The following is a 20,189-nucleotide window of genomic DNA, read 5'->3' on the forward strand; positions in this document are numbered from 1 at the left end:
TATTACTTTGTCTGATCTCTGCAAGTCTAATTGGTGAACTACAGGGCAGCATAATTCCTAATCCAGGCAGCACAGCACAGCAATTATCAGTGGGTTAATTGCTTTGGGTTAAATCCTACTGATTTGAATCCCTCTTATTGATTCCTCTGTTTGCATGTCCTGGGGCAAATTGGGTACTTTCTGTGTACCTCAATTTCCTTGCCTAAAAATGGAGATAGTATCCTTAGAGGGTTGGTGTGAGGATTAAATGAGCTATATAAAAACTAAGTTATACACACACACACACACACACACACAGACACAGACACACACACTCACACATATGTATATATTTTAGGGCAGTGTAGGAAATGTATGAAAATACTCAAAAATGCTTCATAGCTTTTTGCTATTAGCTACAAAACAGAATTAGGCTACAGTTTTTTTACAGCTTAGCAAGAAACATTTCTACTGCCCATTACCTTCTGCACAGCTTGCCTGTTCTCTCCCTTTTCCTTTCTCTCCTCCTTCCCTTCCGAATCACAATCAGCTGTGCTTGAAAGAATGACAGATGATCACGCCAGCCAGCAAGCCACCACTGTCTCCTTCAGCTGTAAACTCCTTTATTTCTAACTGGTCCCCAAGAGCTTGCAATAGGACCAAATGAATACTCAGGTTTTCCCCTGTGGCTTCCAAGGCAAGCATTTACTTTTTTGAAATGCTTAGCTTTTCAGTGTCAAAGAATTAAAGACAACGTGAGACAGTCGTGAAGTAAGACACTACTAAAACCAAATAAATGGCAGTATTCTTAGGAATGAAATGGATAATACCAAGGAGGAAAAAGCAAAATGATTAATAAGACAACCTTCCTACCAAAGGAACAAGAGATAACAGATAAGCACCTGGCAGTAGCCAAGCCACTGACCACCCTGTGCTTTTACACTCCACTTAGGAGCCTGGTAGCTTTCCAGCTGGTGCAAGCCTTGTTTTTGTAAAGACATGTGAAAGTGGCCCTAAAGCCTTGGCTCATGAAGATGAGATTTTCCCTGGCTTATTTCTGAAATGCTTTTCTGATTTCTACTTTTAGATGGACTCAGCTTAGCAAGAGATCAAACCAAACAAAATAAAAATCAGAAACAACCTTCTCAAAACAAACAAAAATCCAACCAAACAAAAATAACAACAAGCAACAACAACAACACAACAAAACCAAAAACAAATCCAAAAACCAAACAGACAACAAAAACCCCCTTGCTTTCCTGCGATTTAATTCCCTATTTTCCTGAGTGGGTGGCTTAGGGGACCAAATATGCTGTGAGAATTGTGTGATATTCTATAACTTACTTTTTAAAAGCAGTAATGGAGGAGCATGGCTTGGTGGGAAAATAATCTATTTATGCAGCAAGAAATATATTTAGAAGTTATGAAAAAAATTCTTCCTAGTCAGGTGCAGTGGTACATGTCTATAATACTAGCTAGTGGGGAGGCTGAGGCAGGAGGATCCCAACTTTGAGGTCAGCCTGGGTAACTCAGTGAGGCCATGTTTCAAAATAAAATAAAAGGGGTTGGAGACGCAGCTCAGTGTAAGAGTGCCCCTGGATTCAATTCCCAGTACTTTAAGAAGGGGAAAAAAATTCTTTCACGGTGGTTGTTGGAGGAGCTGCTATTTTTATATAGGGTGTTCAAGGAAAGCCTGTTGGAGAAGGAGATGTTTGGGTTGAGACATGAAGGAAATGAGGGAATAAGCATGAATTGACTTTGGGAAAGAGTGTAGACAGAATAGCAAATGCAAAGATCCCAAGGCAGGAATATGCTTGGCTTGGTGGAGGAACATCAAGGAGGCCAGTATAATTGAAATAGCAACAGTGAGAAAGGCAGAGGCCCAGAAGGAGGGGGGGGTCCCAAAGGCAGGGGAGGCCAGACCATGTAGGGCCTTGAGGACTTTGGGTTTTACTTCAGGAGCACTGGGAAACCACTAGAGGACTGTGCGCTCAAAAATAACACTTTAGGTGACTGATGTTCTACAGAGCACACTTGAGAAAATTCAGTGCCAGAATGAGATATGGAGAGACCTAAGATTCAGCCTCAAGGGCCCCTGAGGGGTGTGGAGATGCCACATCAGGTGGTACCGATTCCCAGTGTGAGCTGGTAAACCAGGTATGGCGAGGAGCAATGGCTCAAGTTTAGGAAAACATAAGAAAATAGAAAATTCCAATCCACTTTCCCTGTTGCATGTGATTTTGCACAGGTGCACGAGCACGTGGAGAATGAACGTGAGATGTATTTGGCAGGGAAAATCCTTAGTCTTCTCAGTGTAATGCATCAGGGTATCCTTCTCACATCATCTAACAATACAATTAGGGTTACGCAGACAATCCTACAGGCACTAAAGGAGGTCCCCACACGAGACTGGTCATGTTCCTCAAAGCAGCCTGTGACACAGGCAGGGTGGGCATTATTTCTCTCCTCTGGCATTAAGGGCACACAGTCACAGCTAAGCTCTATGTACTTCACACAACTGGTTGGTGGTGACTCTAACTGGGCTAGCCAGAATTCTTCAGTGCTGAATTCGGGTTCCTCCCATGACCTAGTTCCTCCCAGCTTACTAACCTATCCAAGGAGGCAATACCAAAGTGAAGAAGAGCCAAAGAAAGGCATGACTTCCTTGGGAATCACCCCAAGGAGCCCTATTTGCCTGGACCTAAGGGGATTTGTCCTCTTGTTATATGTGGTGATTGAATATGACCCTAGATTTCTTTTGTGTAATGTTCTATATGAACTGTAGGAAATACAGCTTGTGAAAAGACACATCCTTTATAGAAGGCGGGGTGCCATTGTTTCTTTCAAAACCCAAGCATGCCTGGTTTCGTAGAACCTATTCTTGTAGTAGCCATGGCCTGGATCCATCTGTCAACCAGAAGAGGAGGGGAAGAAATTAAAAAAAAATGACTTACTAAATAGACATCAAGCACGGAGGCATTATCGTCCTGCATTTCCAGAGCGTTGGGCTCAGCAGTCAAGTAGATGGTCCCCTCTTCTAAGGTAAAGGTCGAACTGGAAGGTAACCCTTTGCTGGAAAAACAAAGACAAAAGGTGAGCACATGACTTCCAGAGCAAAACCCAGACACCTCCAAAGTCATGGCTAAGAGGTGGGTGGCTTTGGAGGGGGTGAAGCAGATTTTGACAGTTCTACCTGGAGATAAAAAAGATTTTTTAAAATATATATATTTTTAGTTGTAGATGGACACAATACCTTTACCTGATTGATTTATTCTTATGTGGTGCTGAGGATCGAACCCTGTGCTTCCACGTGCTAGGCAGGTGCTCTACCACTGAGCCACAACCCCCAGCCCTAAAAATTTGTTTTTTTTTGCTAGCAGAGCGTTCTCTCTCTCCATCAGCACAGGAGACGCTTCGTGGCATCTTTGAGAAGTGGTGTGTGCCTGTTGAGTGGTGGGATGCTGTGACCCCAGGGGCTCCTTGGCTGGTTTTCCGAGTTTTAATTCTCCTCTCAAGGACCCACACCTTGCTAGTTGACACAATTCAACACCTTGTGAACAGGCTTTCCCTTTTCCCTTCCCCGCTCTTGCTTTCCTTCTTTTTCTCTCTTTTACTGTTGTTTCTTTTCCTTTTTGGCTTAACGGGTTCGATTACATCAGGGATTGTCAGACTTCTGTACGCATCAGAATCCTGAGGAGAGCTGGTGCCGGTGCAGTTTCGTGAGCTCTTTCCCCAGTTTCTGACTCAGAAAGCCTGGCACAGAGCCCCTGCCTTTTCATTTCTGACAGGCTTCCAGGTGATGCTCACGGACCACACTTGGAATAATGACTTACATAAACACAGAGCATTGTGTGATGTGCTTTGTGAGCAGAGCCTCTGTGGATTAGTAACAGTCAAAGCAATATGCAGGGAGACAGTTCTGGATGAGAAACCACCTTGTTTTGTTGTGATAGGATAGCCAGCGTTAACTGTTGAAGGAACTGATCCACTTGGGTAGTATTTAAATTGGAAATTAATTTAGGAGTTCTGATGTACAACCCCTCATTAAAATAGAAGTTATTTTTGATCTGTGGTTTTGCCATGGGAGCATTTTTCAAGAACAAAACATCTTAAAAAATAATAGGGGAAGAGGGTGATACTGGTGCTTGGGAAGATGGAGGAGGGCCTGGTCTTTGGATGAGTGGAAGGAACTCTAGCAGTGGGCCCGTGGTCTGCCATAGTGGCAGAGCTGAGGGCAGGGTGTGGAAAGTGGCCTTCTCCTCTCTCCTCCTGTGTCACTACATGCCACTACATGTTCCCTTCAGGGCTCAGAGAAGAGTTTTTCTGAAAACTCCCCATCTAAAATTAGCCTCTGAGATTCTTGTCTAAGCTACATGGAGAGGAGACCACTGAGAACAATGTAGTCTTTCTGTCCTTCCCTAGTCTGGAAACTGTGCATAATTCTATCTTTGTACATATTTACCTATTAATTAAAGATATCTGAAGTATTTTCAAATGTTGACCATTGCAATAATAATAAAAAAAACTTTTTGGAAGAATTCTGTAGATATTAATAAATAATGTTCATTTGTAATTTTTCCTGATCATAAAAGACATAATAAGAAAATTGTAGGGAGCTGGGGGTAGAGCTCAGCGGTAGAGCATTAGCCTGGCAGTCACAAGGACCAGGTTCGATCCCAGCCTTTCAGCAGTGCCAAAAAAAAGGGGAGGGGAGTGGGAATTGCCAGTACACAGACTACTAGGAGGAGGAGGCAAGGTGGGTGGGGGATCTTCCATAGGTCTTCCATAGGGTGATATTAGGGAATGTGGCTGGAAGCATTTTCTCTCAAATTCTGTACAGTTGAAAAAAAAAAATCTTCTTGCTTTCCAAAAACCTAAGATGGGTTTATAATGTGGGAAACAGAGTCTGTTCCAGCGGACCTTCCAGAGTGGAGGGAATGTGGCTTCTTTCCCTGGAGATGCTGACTTCAGAGTGTAAATCCTCAGATTTCCTGGGTGAAGGAAACCATCAGCTCCCAGCGTTGCTGCGTTAAGAGGCACCGGGTGGCAATTACCACTGCTTAGGTTATTTTTTGGATCAGAGATCAGGAGGTGGTAATGGACATCCACTGGCTTTTGTCTTTCAACTGTGAAGATTCCATTTACTCCTCTTGTGGGTTTAAAATGTTCCTGCCTGGTTGAGCCTCGTGGGAAAGATAAATGCTTTATCTACTTACACGCCAAAGCAAGAAACAAAGCAGCCAGAAAATATGGGATTGTGGGATCACTTCTCATTTCTACTCTTTTTTTTTGGTTCCTAGTTCATATAATTAAAAAAAATTTCTAATGCCTTCTGGGTTATTTCCTTAGTTAATTTTTTTAAAGATGTTGATGGACTTTTATTTTATTCATTTATTTATATGTGGTGCTGAGAATCAAACCCAGTGCCTCACACATGCTAGGCAAACACTCTACCACTGAGCCACAACCCCAGCACCATCTTACTTATTTTAAAAAAAAGACTCTCTAATACCTTCCAAGTTATTTGTAAACATGTAATTTATTTGATGAGGTTCAAAAAGTAAGTTTTCCCCTACCTGAGTTTTTACTTATTACCCTCCTAAGATGATCAAGTTTCATATATACACAAAACCAAGAATATTTTGGAAGTTCTTTTTATTTTTAAATTCTTCCTTATTTTTTAATTTAAATTAAAACTCACTTAAACTTTTGTTGATTTTTTTTATACTTTTGGTGTTGAGGTTTGGACCCAAGGCCTCCTTCCTGCTAAGCACATGCTCTATCACTTAGTTCTACCCCCAGTCCCTTAATTTTTGTGGTACAGGGATTGAACCCAGGGGTGCTTTACACCTGAGCTACATCCCAGTCCTTTTAATTTTTTTTTTTTTTTAATTTTGAGACTGGGCCTTGCTGAGTTGCTGAGATTGGCTTTGAACTTGCAATCCTCCTGTCTCAGCCTTCTGAGCTGTTAGAATTACAGGCTTGCGCCACTGACCCTGGTCCTTAACCTCTTATTTTGACTGAATTTTGAAGTCAAGGAAAAGGGGCAAGAATACTTCAAAGAATTCCAAGATACATTTCACTCGGGTTCCCCAATTGATGATGTCATTTGATCTCATTCACTTTATCACTCTTTCTCTATATGTACATGAATGTTTTTTTTCTGAGCCATTTGAGGTTAATAAATTGGACACAAGGAATCTCTCAGCACCAATTCCATCAGTGTGGATTTTCTGAGAACAAAATCCTTTCATATAACATGATATAATTATAAAAATCATGAAATAGACTGATATATGATCTTATCTATAGTTCATATTCAAATTCTGTCAAAATTTTATCTTTAAAAATGACCCTACATGCATATAGTATAAAATATACCAAAGTCATCCTGTCTTCTTGTGATCCAGAATTCTCCCCAGAGGCAAACCCACTTTGTAAATATTTTTCAATCCAATACTAATCTTTTATTTTTAGATACTGTGAGTAAACCATTGGCATGGTTAAGACAAAATTAAAATATGAAAAAAATTAGCCTTTAGGATTTAGTGCACTTATTAGTTATTTTAGTTAAAATATATTATGATTATAGAAAAAAGAAATTCCAGATTTCCTCAGTTTCAAATGGCCAAAATTTGATAAAATGAAACAGATCATGTATTTTTTTTTTTAAAAAAACTTTGTCATTTACATTATTTTCCATATGTGTTAGTTTTCTATCTTAGTAAATAGAATATTTTGTTTTGTTTTTGAGATAAGATCTAGCTGTGTTATCCACAATCTTCCGGCAATCTTCCTGCCCAAGCCTCCCGAGTAGCTGGATATACAGGTATGCACTACTATGCCTGCCTGAGTAAGGAGAATATTTTGAGCATCATTAAATTTGGAGGACGAAACTGAGGCTCACAGGGGTTCAATCTTGACTATATAAAGGACACTTATAATTCCATTAAAAGGCAAACAATCACATAAAAAAACAGGAAAAGGACCTCAACAGACATGAATCCAAAGAAGATATACAAATGGCCAATAAGCACATGAAAAGATGTTCAACCTCATTAGTCATCAGAAAATGTAAATCAAAACTACAGTGAGAGGCCCTCTAAGATAGTTATAATAAAAAAAGACAGGCAATTATGTGTTGGAGGGGAGGTGGAGAAAGTGGAGCCCTCATATATTGCTGATGGGAGGGCAAATTGCTACTTTTGAAAGCTATTTGGTGGGTCCTTAAAACCATGTGACCTAGCTATTCCACTCCTAGGTATATCTCCAAGAAAATGAAAGTACATGTTCACAAAAATCTTGTATATAAAGTTTGTAGTAGCATTATTCATAACAGCCTCAAAATAGTAATGACTTAAATGTCAACTAACTGATGAATGAATAAATAATTCATACAATGGAATACTATTTGACAACAAAAGAATGAAGTACTGATACCTGTATCATGGGTGGGCCCTGAGAATATTATGCTAAATGGAAGGAACTGGGCATAAAAAATCACATATAATATGATTTGATTTAAAACATTCAAAATAGGCAAATCTATACAGATAGATCAGATTAATGGTTGCCAGGTACAGAGGCAGGAGAGGAAGAGACTGACTGCTAATGGGTGTTGGATTTCTCTTTGGGGTGTTGAAAGTATCCTAAAATTAGATTTTTGAAGGTAGGTCTACAACTCTCTAAGTACACAAAATACCTCTGAACTGTACATTTTGTTTGGATGAATTTTATGTATGTTTAAAACAAAACAAATAAATAAAGAAGCTAATGAAGCACCTAAAGGTCATAATTCTAAACTTGATCTCTCCCCAAATATGGTATTGTAATTATCTGGAAATTTCATGCACTATGTATTTTAGGTCATGCATATTTTATTTTATTTATTATTTTTTTAAAGAGAATTTAACCTTTATTTATTTTTATGTGGTGCTGAGAATCAAACCCAGTGCCTCACACATGCTCAGCAAGCGCTCTACCACTGAGCTACAACCCCAGCCCCAGGTCAGGCATATTTATAACTAATTGTTTTGAATAAATCCTTGATTTATTCACTGGTTACTTGAAGACATTTGGTTTTTCACAATAGAGGGAAAAAATTATAGTCAACCTGATAAAAATCAGAGAGTTGATTTCTGAGATTTTAAGCCCTGAATTGAAAAGATTATGAGGGCAGCCTGCAGAAGCTTGGGGAACCATCCAGAATGTCCCACGGCCAGTGGTGGTGTAGCACAGAGCACAGGCCAGAGGATGGAGGATGTCTAGCCCAGAGGTTGCACCCCAATGCCCCATAGACCCAGTGCGTCTGGGAGAAGTGTATTTTGAAGAAGAGGGTTTTTTTGTTTTGTTTTGTTTTTAGTTTGAATTACTTCCAAGTTAAGAAACAGGAAATTCCCACAAAAACATAGCTTTTTTGAGAAACCAAGAACTGCCACTCTGAGCCCACATTCCTCATAGAAATGAGATTGCGGCCGTCTCCTTTAAACGGGCATGTCCTCTGCATGACTCCAGAGCTCCAGTCACCATCCTGCATCACACCCAGCCCGTCCCATGTCCCACTGTATCATCTCTTTTTGTATTTTTCCAGGCCAACATCTCTACTTTGAAGATGAGGCCTAGAGATGAGGGAGAAGCACTGACCTGCCTAAGGTTTTGTGGTAGCTGAACAGAGTCAGGCTCTGAATTCTGTTTTCCAATTACCCACCTCTTCTATGTTCAGCTCTGCTGAAATTTTGGAAATCTGCCATTGCAGAAACCAAGGTGGCTCAGGCAAATGTTCCTAGGAACTTGCAAAAGAATCATCACTAAATACCAGGAAAAACCAATAGGGTTTTAATGTGATGCTTGATGTGAGCTGTGGAAATCTTTGCCATCTTGGGATAGAATAATAATAAAGTGAGAGGCTTGAGGAAAATAAGTAGGCAAAATATACTTTACAAAGCAACATATTTTTTAAAAAAATGGACATCAAATTTAACACATTCAATAGAACTATTTAAGTTCCTAGTAGTTTAATATTTCAACCAAATTACCTATATGAAAGAACTTGATGAAATACACAGCACTATATAAATACTTAGGCATTGTAATAGTAAAATATAATTAAATGCATTCCGAATAATCTGACTTATGGTCTTGGCAATTAGTGAAAGCTATATAATCAATTAAGTAATTTTCATATTTGTTATCCTTGTTAGGCAGTAGATACGCATGTGATCAGAGTATATTTTACTTCCCTGAAAATCAACCACCCGAAAAAGGATGACGGGACATTTTAGGGAAACTAAAAACTGAGCTCGTATGGGTGGAGCATGGGCCTTGGAATCATAAGGGCTTGGCCTTGAATTCTGGTGTTTGCACTTAGTTGTACGTGATATCGTGTACGTTTTTTAACCCCTGGGAGCTCCAGTTTGCCATTTGTAAAATAAGGATAGTAATACCAAACAAGTAAGGGGGGGTGTGGAGTGACTAGTGATACAGTAAGACACGAAAATTGAGTAAGCAGCCATCCATGTCCTAGGACAGAGCAGACATCAAAAACTAAGAAGTCTACTTCTCGGACTGAAAGGAGATAGGAAGTTAGAGGCAGAGGCTTATTCTAAACAGCAAGCTCTCCTCTCCTCAAGGTTTTAGGATCTCAGGAGTGACTATCTGGCTTGCTCCATAGGTCACATATCAAGCCCTCCGCATGGTCCAATGGAAGCCCGTTTGCTGCGTTGGGACACAGCCCCACTCACCCTCCGTTCTAATCCCCATGTTCTGACTGCCAACTCTCACCTTGCCTTTCTGACCTCTGAAAGGCTGGAGATGGAGTTTGCTAAGGGTTGCAAAACCGGTTTTTGACCACTTCCTTCAACAGTGTGACAGACTTACAGTTCCTTTTGTTTTGTGCCTCAGCTGAAAATGAGACTAAAAATATTTCATTTTAACATTTGTATGCTATTTTTAGCAATAAGAGATTAGTAAAGCTTTTCTTATGCAAATTATTGAAGATAAAGGTGCATTTTTTGATAGCACCCAGGGGTATTCTACCACTGAGCTACATCCCTAGCCCTTTTTATAATTTTTTTTTTTTTTTAAATTTTGAGAAAGGGTCTCACTAAATTGCTGAGACTGACCTCTAACTTGTGATCCTCCTGTCTCAGCCTCCTAAGATGCTGGGATTGCAGGTGTATGCAACTGACTAAAGGTGCATCTTTCTAAAGAGAAAATACTTCACATGGGACATGAAGTGTTATCTTAGCTCAAGAACCTAAATACTGTATGCACAATACAGTATTGCTACTTAAAACAATATATAATGCAATTATTAAGAGAGTAAAGGGTCAATGCAAGAAGGAACCACCAAGCCTACAGCCTAAATAAACGCATCCATAGTCCACAGCAATTTCATCCAAGCCTTGAAGATGGTCTAAGTAGAAAAGGTAAAATACAGTTTAAAAGAATTTAGACTTCAGTGTCTGTGACAATTAACTGAATACTTATTTCTCTTCAGTTCTGATATTGGGGAATATTCTTGTGATTGCCCTGTATCCTTACTGTATTTATTGTTGATTACCTGACCACAAGCCTATGATTTCTCTCTCTGTGAGTTTCTCAGATTCTGTTTTAGGGGTCACTTACCAGTCAGGGCATCTCTCTTGGGAGAAATACTCTGAAAACCCAGAGGTGAGGTCAGAGCGCGGTTATTCCTTGTACTTTCGTCTTGGGAAGATTCATTTCTGGAAGTGACGTTACGTGACTGGGTTGAAGAGTCTGGCTGCCTGCCTGGGTTCTGCACCATCAAGTTGGGTCACAATTCCTTCCATTTAGACAGTCTGAGGACTAATTATGTCTAATTTGCAACAAGGCATACAGGAAACTGTTAATCTACTCAATTCTTTTCTTGAAAAAGCACAGAAACTGCCAATGCCCTTCTGCTATTCTGTGATCCCATATTTCCATAAGTTGCAAACTTCTCATAGGTGAGAGGGGTGCAGGAAGAGGAACTTTCCATTTTTGCTATCCCTTAGGGAGCAGACATTTAAGGTGCTCTGATGCCAAACAGGCTGTCCCTTACAAAGGCATCTTTCTCTCACCAGCAACATCAGTCTGGCTTCCCTGCACAGCATTAACTTGAATGGATTGCTGAAACAGCCATCGATAATTTTATAGCCTGGAACACTATGATTGCTGTTTGCAGACCCAATGAGTGTTTTATAGCTAATTCTCATGGGAAAATGTGTTCAGGGAACATATGTTATTATTCATAGTTTTTATCTTTTTTTAAAAATACCTTTATTCTATTTATTCATTTGTATGTGGTACTGAGGATTGAACCCAAGGCCTCACATGTGCTAGGCAAGCACTCTACTGCTGAGTAATAGCCCCAGCTCTAGTTTTTATCTTTTAAAAGTTATCCTCTCTTGGGGTGGGGATGTGGCTCAAGCGGTAGCACGCTCGCCTGCCATGCATGCGGCCCGGGTTCGATCCTCAGCACCACATACCAACAAAGATGTTGTTAGTTCCGCCAAGAACTAAAAAATAAATATTAAAAAATTCTCTCTCTCTCTCTCCTCTATCACTGTCTTTAAAAAAAAAGTTATCCTCTCAGAGCCTCAAAAATATTTTTTTAATAATCAAAGAAATAGCATCATAATTTATCATGTGATACAGATGACTTAAGATGAAAAGTCATCCTGCTCCTGCCACCTGCTTCCAGTCAAGGAGTGGAAGTGGCTCCTTTCTGGATTTCTCTTTTCAGCTCTTCTAGTATCTTTCGATGAATCAGGGAATAAAAGACATAGTCGAGCCAGGTACGGTGGCACACATCTATAATCCCAGCAGCTTGGGAGGCGAGACAGAAGGATCCCAAGTTCAAAGCCAGTCTCAGCAACTTAGAGAGGCCTTAAGCAACTCAGCAAAAACCTATCTCCAAGTAAAATACAAAAAAGGGCTGGGGATGTGACTCAGTTGTTACGTGCCTCTGGGTTCAGTCCCTAGTAACAAAAAAAAAAAAAAAAAAAAAAAAGACATCCTTGGCCTAAGGCAGCATCTATTGATTGACTAGGAATGCCATGTACCCTCTCCTAGGCTGCATATCCTCCCAACTTTTGCTATTTTATCTATTTTGTAACTATGAATAACCTACATAACAACCCTCCTCACTCCATCAACTAACACCATATATCCTCTAACGTCCCTCATTATTTCATCTTTATTCCTGCTTTCTCCTCTCACTTTATGTTAGACATGTTAAAAAAAAAAACAAAAAACTTTTCTCTCTTATTTTGTCATGGCTGCTAATATTTATTTATATGTAGTTGTGATCAAATTTTTCTTGCTTTGTCCACGAGATGGCTCCAAATATAGAACACTGATACATAGAGTTTCTATTATTATGACTATGTAAATACTGTTTACAGTCTGGACGATGGTGAATTAGGGTTACTTTTTCCTCCCTGGGCTCAAAGTCATGATTGCTGGCTGGGCCATGCCAAGAAAAATGTTCCCAACATCAAGGTTAAATGGAGTCTCTGTTTTTGTTTTTCTTTTTCCTACTTTTGCTTAAACTCATGCTATATCTTAGGATGCCTCATGTTGAATTTTTCCCTTTAGAAGCTAACTGCCATGAGGGGAAAAATCCAGAGTGTCGGGACTAAGCCTGAGGCTAAGACATAAGCCCTGCTTCTCTGATGATCGGTTATGATGCTGGACAAGTCGTTGCTTGGACACTGAGCTCCTGGCTCCTCTTCTGCAAGTGGGAATGACAGCTCACAGGGCTATCGGAAGACCAAGTCAGCCAAGGCAAGTGAAAGAAAGAGGCCCACAGACCACAGTGTTCTTCTGTACTAAGGAAGGGAAATATCACCGTGCTTTTACCTCTGGGACTCTACTTGTGCCCATGGGACTTTGGTGAGGTCTGCTTACATAGACGGATTTATCCTAAGTTCTTGGAAAGAATTCCTTTTTCCCTGATCTAAGCTTAGTTACCAGAACATTCACCAACAACATGTGAACAGAAAAGCTCTCGTTGCACAGAAAACCCACAAACACAGCCTGGTCTCACTTAATGGCTGCAAATACTTGTTCAGTCCTAGAGCCACACTCTGCTTATGGGCAAGCTGGTTCCAGCATGACTTGGGCACAGAATGATGGTCAAATCAATACCTGTGCCCTGTTCCTTTGAAAGCTGCCCTCTGGTTGGGGCAAGGTGTTGGTAGAAGTTGCCACAACGTGTGGCAATCCCCAAGCACTGGCACTACAGCTCTCACTTGCAGCACAGACTGGGTCAGATTGCAGAATATCTCATGCCCCTGTCAGGACAGAGCACCTCTAACATGTTGAGCTCACTGGCTGAGAGTGTGGGCAAGTCTACAGGGCGTCCCAACACAGAGGAGTGGGAAGCCGTTGACAGTGGTTAATACCCAGACTGCAGAGCGGCCACCTTCCTAATCTCCCCTGCCAAACAGGGGGCTTGCAGAGAGCTCAGCTTCTTTCTGCCTTTTCTTTTTCAGCTGCAAGCATGGCTGCTGCTCTTCCCTATTCTCCCCCTTTGGCTATTTTTCGACAAGACTGTTTCTCAGGAAGGCACACAGAGCAGTGGGCGCTCTCCTTGGTATAGACTGATGGCTGCCACATGAGTCTTCACATTCCTTCCTCCCTTGTACATGTGAACTCCGGAGGCACAAAGCCTGCTGCAGACATAGCATAAAGGGCAGTACTTTGAACAGACAGGCAGAGAGAGAACCACATAGTGTGTTTCCAGGATGATCAGTTCTGGGGACAGGAAGCCACAGTGGCTCAGAGAACTGGCAGCAACTGTGCTCCCACCCACAGTGGCTTCAGAGGCAAGCACGGGGCCCTCCTTCCCTGAGAGGAGCGTGTGATGAGTGTGGTAGTGGCTAGAGGGAGAAACCTTTCAAAAAGGAACCCTCCTCCAAGTTCAGGGACTTTTTTCCCCTCTCTATCTCTTATTTTTCTTTCTTGCACCATACTCCAGCACAGACACACACACTCATATACAGGCATACAGATACACAGGTAAAGCTGGTAGTACTGACTGTGACCTTTACACCGTGATGACTGTATCACACCTATTATTTCATTTCCTCATTAAAGATTTCCTGTTAGGTTGGGCCTCTTACTATTTATTTTGTACATTTAGTATTAAGGCTATCTTTTCTGAACATAGGGGGCACCTGGATTTGAACCCAGGCCTGACTCTGAAGCAGCACCATGCCCTGTATATGCTGCCTCAAGTCATCCAATCACTGCTGAGAACAGACCCTTTCCTGCGCTTCTAAGATATTCCCAGCAACAATGGTTCAGTTAAAATAAGAAAGAAAAAGAAATACCATAGATCCATTCCCAAATTAAAAATGTATTAATAGGGCTGGGGATGTGGCTCAAGAGGTAGCGTGCTCTCCTGGCATGCGTGCGGCCCATGTTCCATCCTCAGCACCACATACAAAGATGCTGTGTCTGCCGAAAAACTAAAAAATAAATATTAAAAAAAAATAAAAAAATAAAATTAAAAAAATGTATTAATAGAAAAAAGACTTAATTATTTGACTTTATCAAAAGGAGCAGAAAGTCTAGGCACAGTGTTATTGCCTATAATCCCAGTGACTTGGGAGGCTGAGGCAGGAGGATTGTAAGTTCAAATTCCACCTCAGCAATTTAGTGAGGCCCCCTAAGTAACTTTTTGAGATCTTGGTCTCAAAATAAAAAATAAAAAAAGGGCTGGAGTTGTGGCTTAGTGATTAAGTGCCCCTGAGTTTAACCTGGTACCAAAAAAAAAAAAAAAAAAAAAAAGCAGAAGTAGATATTAAAAAAGCAACAAAGGGAAACTTTGATACTTCATCTCCTACCATGTACAAAAGTTAATTGGAGATGGATCAGAGACCAAATGGGAAGGTTAAAACTTTACAGAAAAACAAAGAAGAATGTGCCTATGACCTTGAGGTCATCATAAGAAAGGGGCAGAAGGGAAGTTCTCAAAAGACTGGGAGAATGTTCTTCACTGCGATCCAGTAATAGATACCTGAGTTCACACTTGCTAACATTCATAGAACTCCTTGCTTAAGATTTCTGCCTTTTACCACACATAAATCAAATTTCAATGATGAACCATCAGCATAACAGACACCAATTGCTTTTCTACACATGTAACTATAAATCACCCATTCAAATGTATAGCAGGTGCCTACTTCACTCCTGGAACCATGATAAAGCAAATAAGTTGGTAAATGGTTCAGACACTGTCAGGTCACTAATTTAGGGAGCTTCCATAAAAGTTGGGGCAAAAACCAAAGTGTCTCTTGATGGATAAATTGTTAAAGAAGATGTGTGTGTGTCTTGCATACACACACATATACAAATATGCATACACATATATATACATACAATGGGACATTATTCAGCCCTAAAAAAGAAGGAAGTCCTGCCAGTTGTAACAACACAGATGAATTTGAGGACATTATGCTAAGTGAAATAAGCCTGACATAGAGGGACAAATACTATGTAAGTTCACTTAGATATGGAATCTAAAAAAGTTGAACTCACAACATCTCCCCATAATGGTAGTTATCCTGTGCTGGGTGAAAGTAGAGTGGGGAGATGTTGGTCAAAGGGTACAAAGATTCTTTTATGCAAAATAGGTAAGTTCTACAGATCTAACATACAACATAGTGACTATCGTTAATTATACCATATTGTATACTTGAGATTTATTAAGAGAGTTATCTTAAGTCTTCTTACCACATACACAAAATACCAAAACCATGTGATGTGATGGATTTGTTAATCAGCTTCATTATGGTAATCATTTCACAATATACACATATATCAAACTATCAATTGAGCTGGGTACAGTGGTGCATTCCTATAATCCCAGGAACACAGGAGGCTAAAGCAGGAGGACTGTAAGTTTGAGGCTAACTTTAGTAACTTAGCAAGATCCAGTCTCAAAATAAAAGAATAAAAAGAACTGGTGTACCTCAGTGGTAGAGTGTTCCTGGGTTCAAACCCCAGTATTGAAAAAAAAATCATGTTGTTTACCTAAAATACACACAATTTTATTAGTTAAACATATCTCAATAAAGTTGGAAATGCCTAGCCCCAACTATCAAAATATAATTGGGGAAATGGATAATGTTAAAAATAAGTATATGATTACATATTTGATTATTATAAAAATAATAAATGCAGAAAGACTTTGACCAAAATAATACCTAAAAAAATAAAAATCCACAACAAAACCTTGATGATTAAATTAATTTCTATGGGGCTTCACGATACTGAATGGTTTTGCTCTCTAAGAAGATGTGTTCATATTTGGCAGAGAGACTAATAACAGAATCAGTTCCCTTCTTAGAGCTCAGATTCATGGAGTTAAGAGATAATATGTTTAAGTAGGTCCCAGAGGTGAGGCTTTGGAGGATTTTAAAAAATTACAGCACAGACAGTTCAAAAGGCATTCCCAAGTGGACAGCACTCACTGAGAACAGAGCTGATGATATTCTCTAGGTAGAAACAAGCAACACAAAGGAATAGGACAGGGACCTTTTAAATCACCAGGGACCTGTGCCCACCTTGGCTCAGAATTGCAGGAAAAGAGAGCCACAGTGAGAGGCAGGGCAGCTGAATCTGCTAACAACATGGCACCATGGGGCCTAACGGGCTGTATTTTGAATAAGACATTGAACCTTTCCCAGAGTTCCCTCCCTGTAAAAAAAAAAAAAAAAAAAAAAAAAAAAGTATGGATATGATGAGGTTCTTTCAGAAGCTTTGGTTTTCAGCCTAAGCTGCCCCCTCGCAAGTGAAGTTTGAGATCAAAGTGTCATATCCCAAATACCATAGGCTGAACTGGAGACGCCTCTTGTTGGGTGAGCTAAGGGAACTGATAAAGGTTTGAGATAAAGTGAATAGGAAACAACGCCCAACCTAGCACCATCGTCCCTCCATACTGCACCTCAATGACGTGACTCCCATGGATGGTGGTTTGCAATCGGGATACTCTGTAATCTCATAACATTTGCTGCCGTTGGGATTGAAAACAAACAAAACAACCCACAAAAACAAGGCTTTCTTCAGAGATATTGTTATGGGTTGAAATTCATCTGTTGAAGCCCTGGTGCCCAGTAGCTAAGAATGTGATCTTATTTGAGAGTAGGGTCATTACAGATAAAATTAGTTAAGATGAGGTCATACGAGGCTATGGTGTACCATACTCCAATGTGACTGGGTCCTTATAAAAGGTGGAAATTTATAACCCACATAAAGAGAACTCTCTGTGAAGATAAAAGCAAAGATTGACAATCCCAGGCAGGCAAAGGTTGCTAGCAAACACCGGAAACCAAGAGAGAGGCATGAACAACCCTTCCTCACACCCTCAGAAGGAACCAGCCCTGCCAACACCTTGGTCTGAAGCTGACAGCCTCCAGGACTGTGAGACAATGCAGTTCTGTTATTCAACCACACAGTTTGTGGTACTTTATAACGGCAGCCTCATCCACTAATCCAGGGGATTTGAATGTTTAAAAGGAAAACCTGGCCATGGCAAATTGAATGACCCACTTACTTTTCCTCCCGTAACACTGTTAACACCATTTTAGGGTGAAAAAGCCCTTTTAGTGACATGAATTCATAATGAAGGAACACATTAACCTTTTGTTAATTTATATTTTAAGTTCCTGAAAAAGAGCACTATTGCTACTCCTTGCTAAACACTACAATTTTTGTCTTACAGTGGCGCACACCTGTAATCCCAGCAGTTGGGAGGTTGAGGCAGGAGGATTGAAAGTTCAAATCCAGCCTCAGCAAAAGTGAGGAGCTAAATAACTCAGTGAGACTCTGCCTCTAAATAAAATACAAAATAGGGCTGGGATGTGACTTAGTGGTCAAGTGCCCCTGAGTTCAATCCTTAGTGCCAAAAAAAAAAAAAAAAAAAGGTAAGACCCCTTCTCTTCAGTAAAACCCAACAAAAATTTATTCAGCCTCTTAGATTTCAGATTTTACTCTGGTTTTCACCATATCAATATACATTTTTAGTACATTTAGCATGGGGTTGAAATGACCACCCTCAGCACAAAAGTGGTATCATTTAGTCAAAATCTAAATTATTATGAAGAGGAAGCTTCTGGAAAAAATAATATGAAAACAGATTAGAAAGGCCCTCACAGATGCATATTGTTTTTTTGTTTTTTTTTTGTTTTTTTTTAGAGAGATAGAGCGATAGAGAGAGAGAGAACTTTAATATTTATTTTTTAGTTTTCGGCGGACACAACATCTTTGTTGGTATGTGGTGCTGAGGATCAAACCCGGGCCGCACGCATGCCAGGCGAGCGCGCTACCCTTGAGCCACATCCCCAGCCCCAACATATTGTAATTATAATTGTCCAGAGCTCCTGGAAAACCATAAGCAGAATTGATTTTCAGTGTGCCTGCAGCTTCCAAGAGGTACAGTGTGACAGGAAGGTTTCTTATCCATGGTTAGGCCAATACCAAACTAATTACAAGATCTGACTTGAATAATTGGAAAATGTCACAGTAACTACCAGTCTCTGCTATCCAGGTCAACACCCCATCCTGTATCACTAGGAACATAACCCAGTTCAGGGATAACTAACTCCAGCAGAGCCCTAGTGGGCACAAAAGGTGGGAGGGGCTGCCTAGGAACCTCCATGGCTGAGATGACCCCCAACATGTGGTACTGGGGCATCCGAGGAGGGGAACCGAGACTTGTTCTGACTTCTAAATCATATTTCAGCTTTCATGATTTATATTTGATAATACATTATTTTATATAATTATATAATAATGTCATCATGTACACCAAGCCCTTTTTATTATAAGTTGAGGAGCAACACTAGGCATGTTAGAATAAAAGGCCAGTACATCCATTTATTTAAACAGCAGTTCTCAAACTTTAAGGTGAACTAGGATTGACAGCAGACCAGGAAGCTGTATTTTTAAGCACATTTCTGAAGCAGGTGGTTCTAAAATCTGCATTTTAAGAAACACTAGCTTAGAGGAAAGGTAAGACAGTGAGACGTGAAGTCCAGAAATGGTGTTGGTGTGCCTCTGTGAGTAACTGAGGACCGAATGAGCCATCTTAGGGAAAGTGACAAAGTACTAGAAGGGAAATGTTGGTCACAGAGGCTGCCAAAAGCCCTGTTCATGCCTCTGAGGTTTGGTTGCCTCTGTCTAGAGCTGCTGTTTCGGAGTATCCGTAAGGGTTGCTATTCTTCTCAGCAGGCTGGTTGGTGTTTGGGAGGTCTGCATACTACTGATGTTACTGAGGTTAGATATGTAGTCATTTACCATATCACACTCCTTCCAGAAAGTGCACATAAGTAAACAAATAAATGATTTGGCATTTTGTTAAATACCACAAATTTATTTAACATTGTGCATGTACCTGACTTCTTATTATGCGTAAATGTGCTTAGTAATTTGTAAATACAAATATTGCAGTTTAAAAGCTGTCATTTAAATTATACCCTTTTCCCATGTATTCTACCTACTCTGGAGAAGTCTAAATTATGCATTTTCTGAGTCTGATTTAATCTCTAGTTATTTTGAACAATGCCTATCTTTCACAGGGGTGTCCAAATCCTATTTACATAAGAAAACTAATGGCTATTAATAAAAATTATATAAAAAATATTTAGTATTTAGGTTTCTTCACAGCATTTCCTTAGATGACGTTGTTATATTGCATCTGAGTTGATTCAGGAGTAGACAATGGAAGACTTTGGTACTCATCTCTGGGTTCCCCTTCTAATGACGGTTATTTAGATGAGCATTGGGCAGTTACTCCATCATTCTGAGTTTGTTATTTATTTATGTATCCCTATAATGAAGAAAAATCACCCCCTGCTATGAATTGGATGAGTGTCACCCAAAGGTGCATGTGTTGAGGCTTGGTCCCCACAGTAGTGCTATGGGAGGTGGCAGAACCTAGGTAGGGCTTACTAGGAGGTCCATAAATCATTGAGAGTATGCCCTTGAAGGTGACTGCAGGACCCTTGTCCCTTTCTCTTCCTTTTTTTTTTTTTGCCCTACCATTATTTTTTAAGATTATTTTTTAATTCATGTGTGCTATTTACAATGCAATGGCTGAGGATATAAGTGTTTTTGCCCTACCATGTGCTTTCTGCCATTGCCCTTTGGCATGCTCACCAGAGGCCCAAGGCAATGGTCTGCTCAATCTTGTACCAAAA

The 20,189-nt window shown here is 40.2% G+C and overlaps 1 protein-coding gene across 4 annotated transcripts in view; it reads right to left on the reverse strand.

Annotated features, from left to right (window-relative positions):
* Pip5k1b (phosphatidylinositol-4-phosphate 5-kinase type 1 beta) overlaps positions 1–20,189 on the reverse strand; it is a 276,928-nt gene that overhangs the window by 11,402 nt on the left and 245,337 nt on the right. For all 4 annotated transcript variants that reach the window (XM_078047564.1, XM_078047562.1, XM_078047561.1 and 1 more), the window contains one exon: positions 2,934–3,051. In XM_078047564.1, the coding sequence (XP_077903690.1) occupies positions 2,934–3,051 (118 nt within the window). The remainder of the gene's footprint in view (positions 1–2,933; positions 3,052–20,189) is intronic.

Source organism: Ictidomys tridecemlineatus, chromosome 4 (genome assembly GCF_052094955.1).
Source record: "Ictidomys tridecemlineatus isolate mIctTri1 chromosome 4, mIctTri1.hap1, whole genome shotgun sequence".
NCBI classification, from domain to species: Eukaryota; Metazoa; Chordata; class Mammalia; order Rodentia; family Sciuridae; genus Ictidomys; species Ictidomys tridecemlineatus.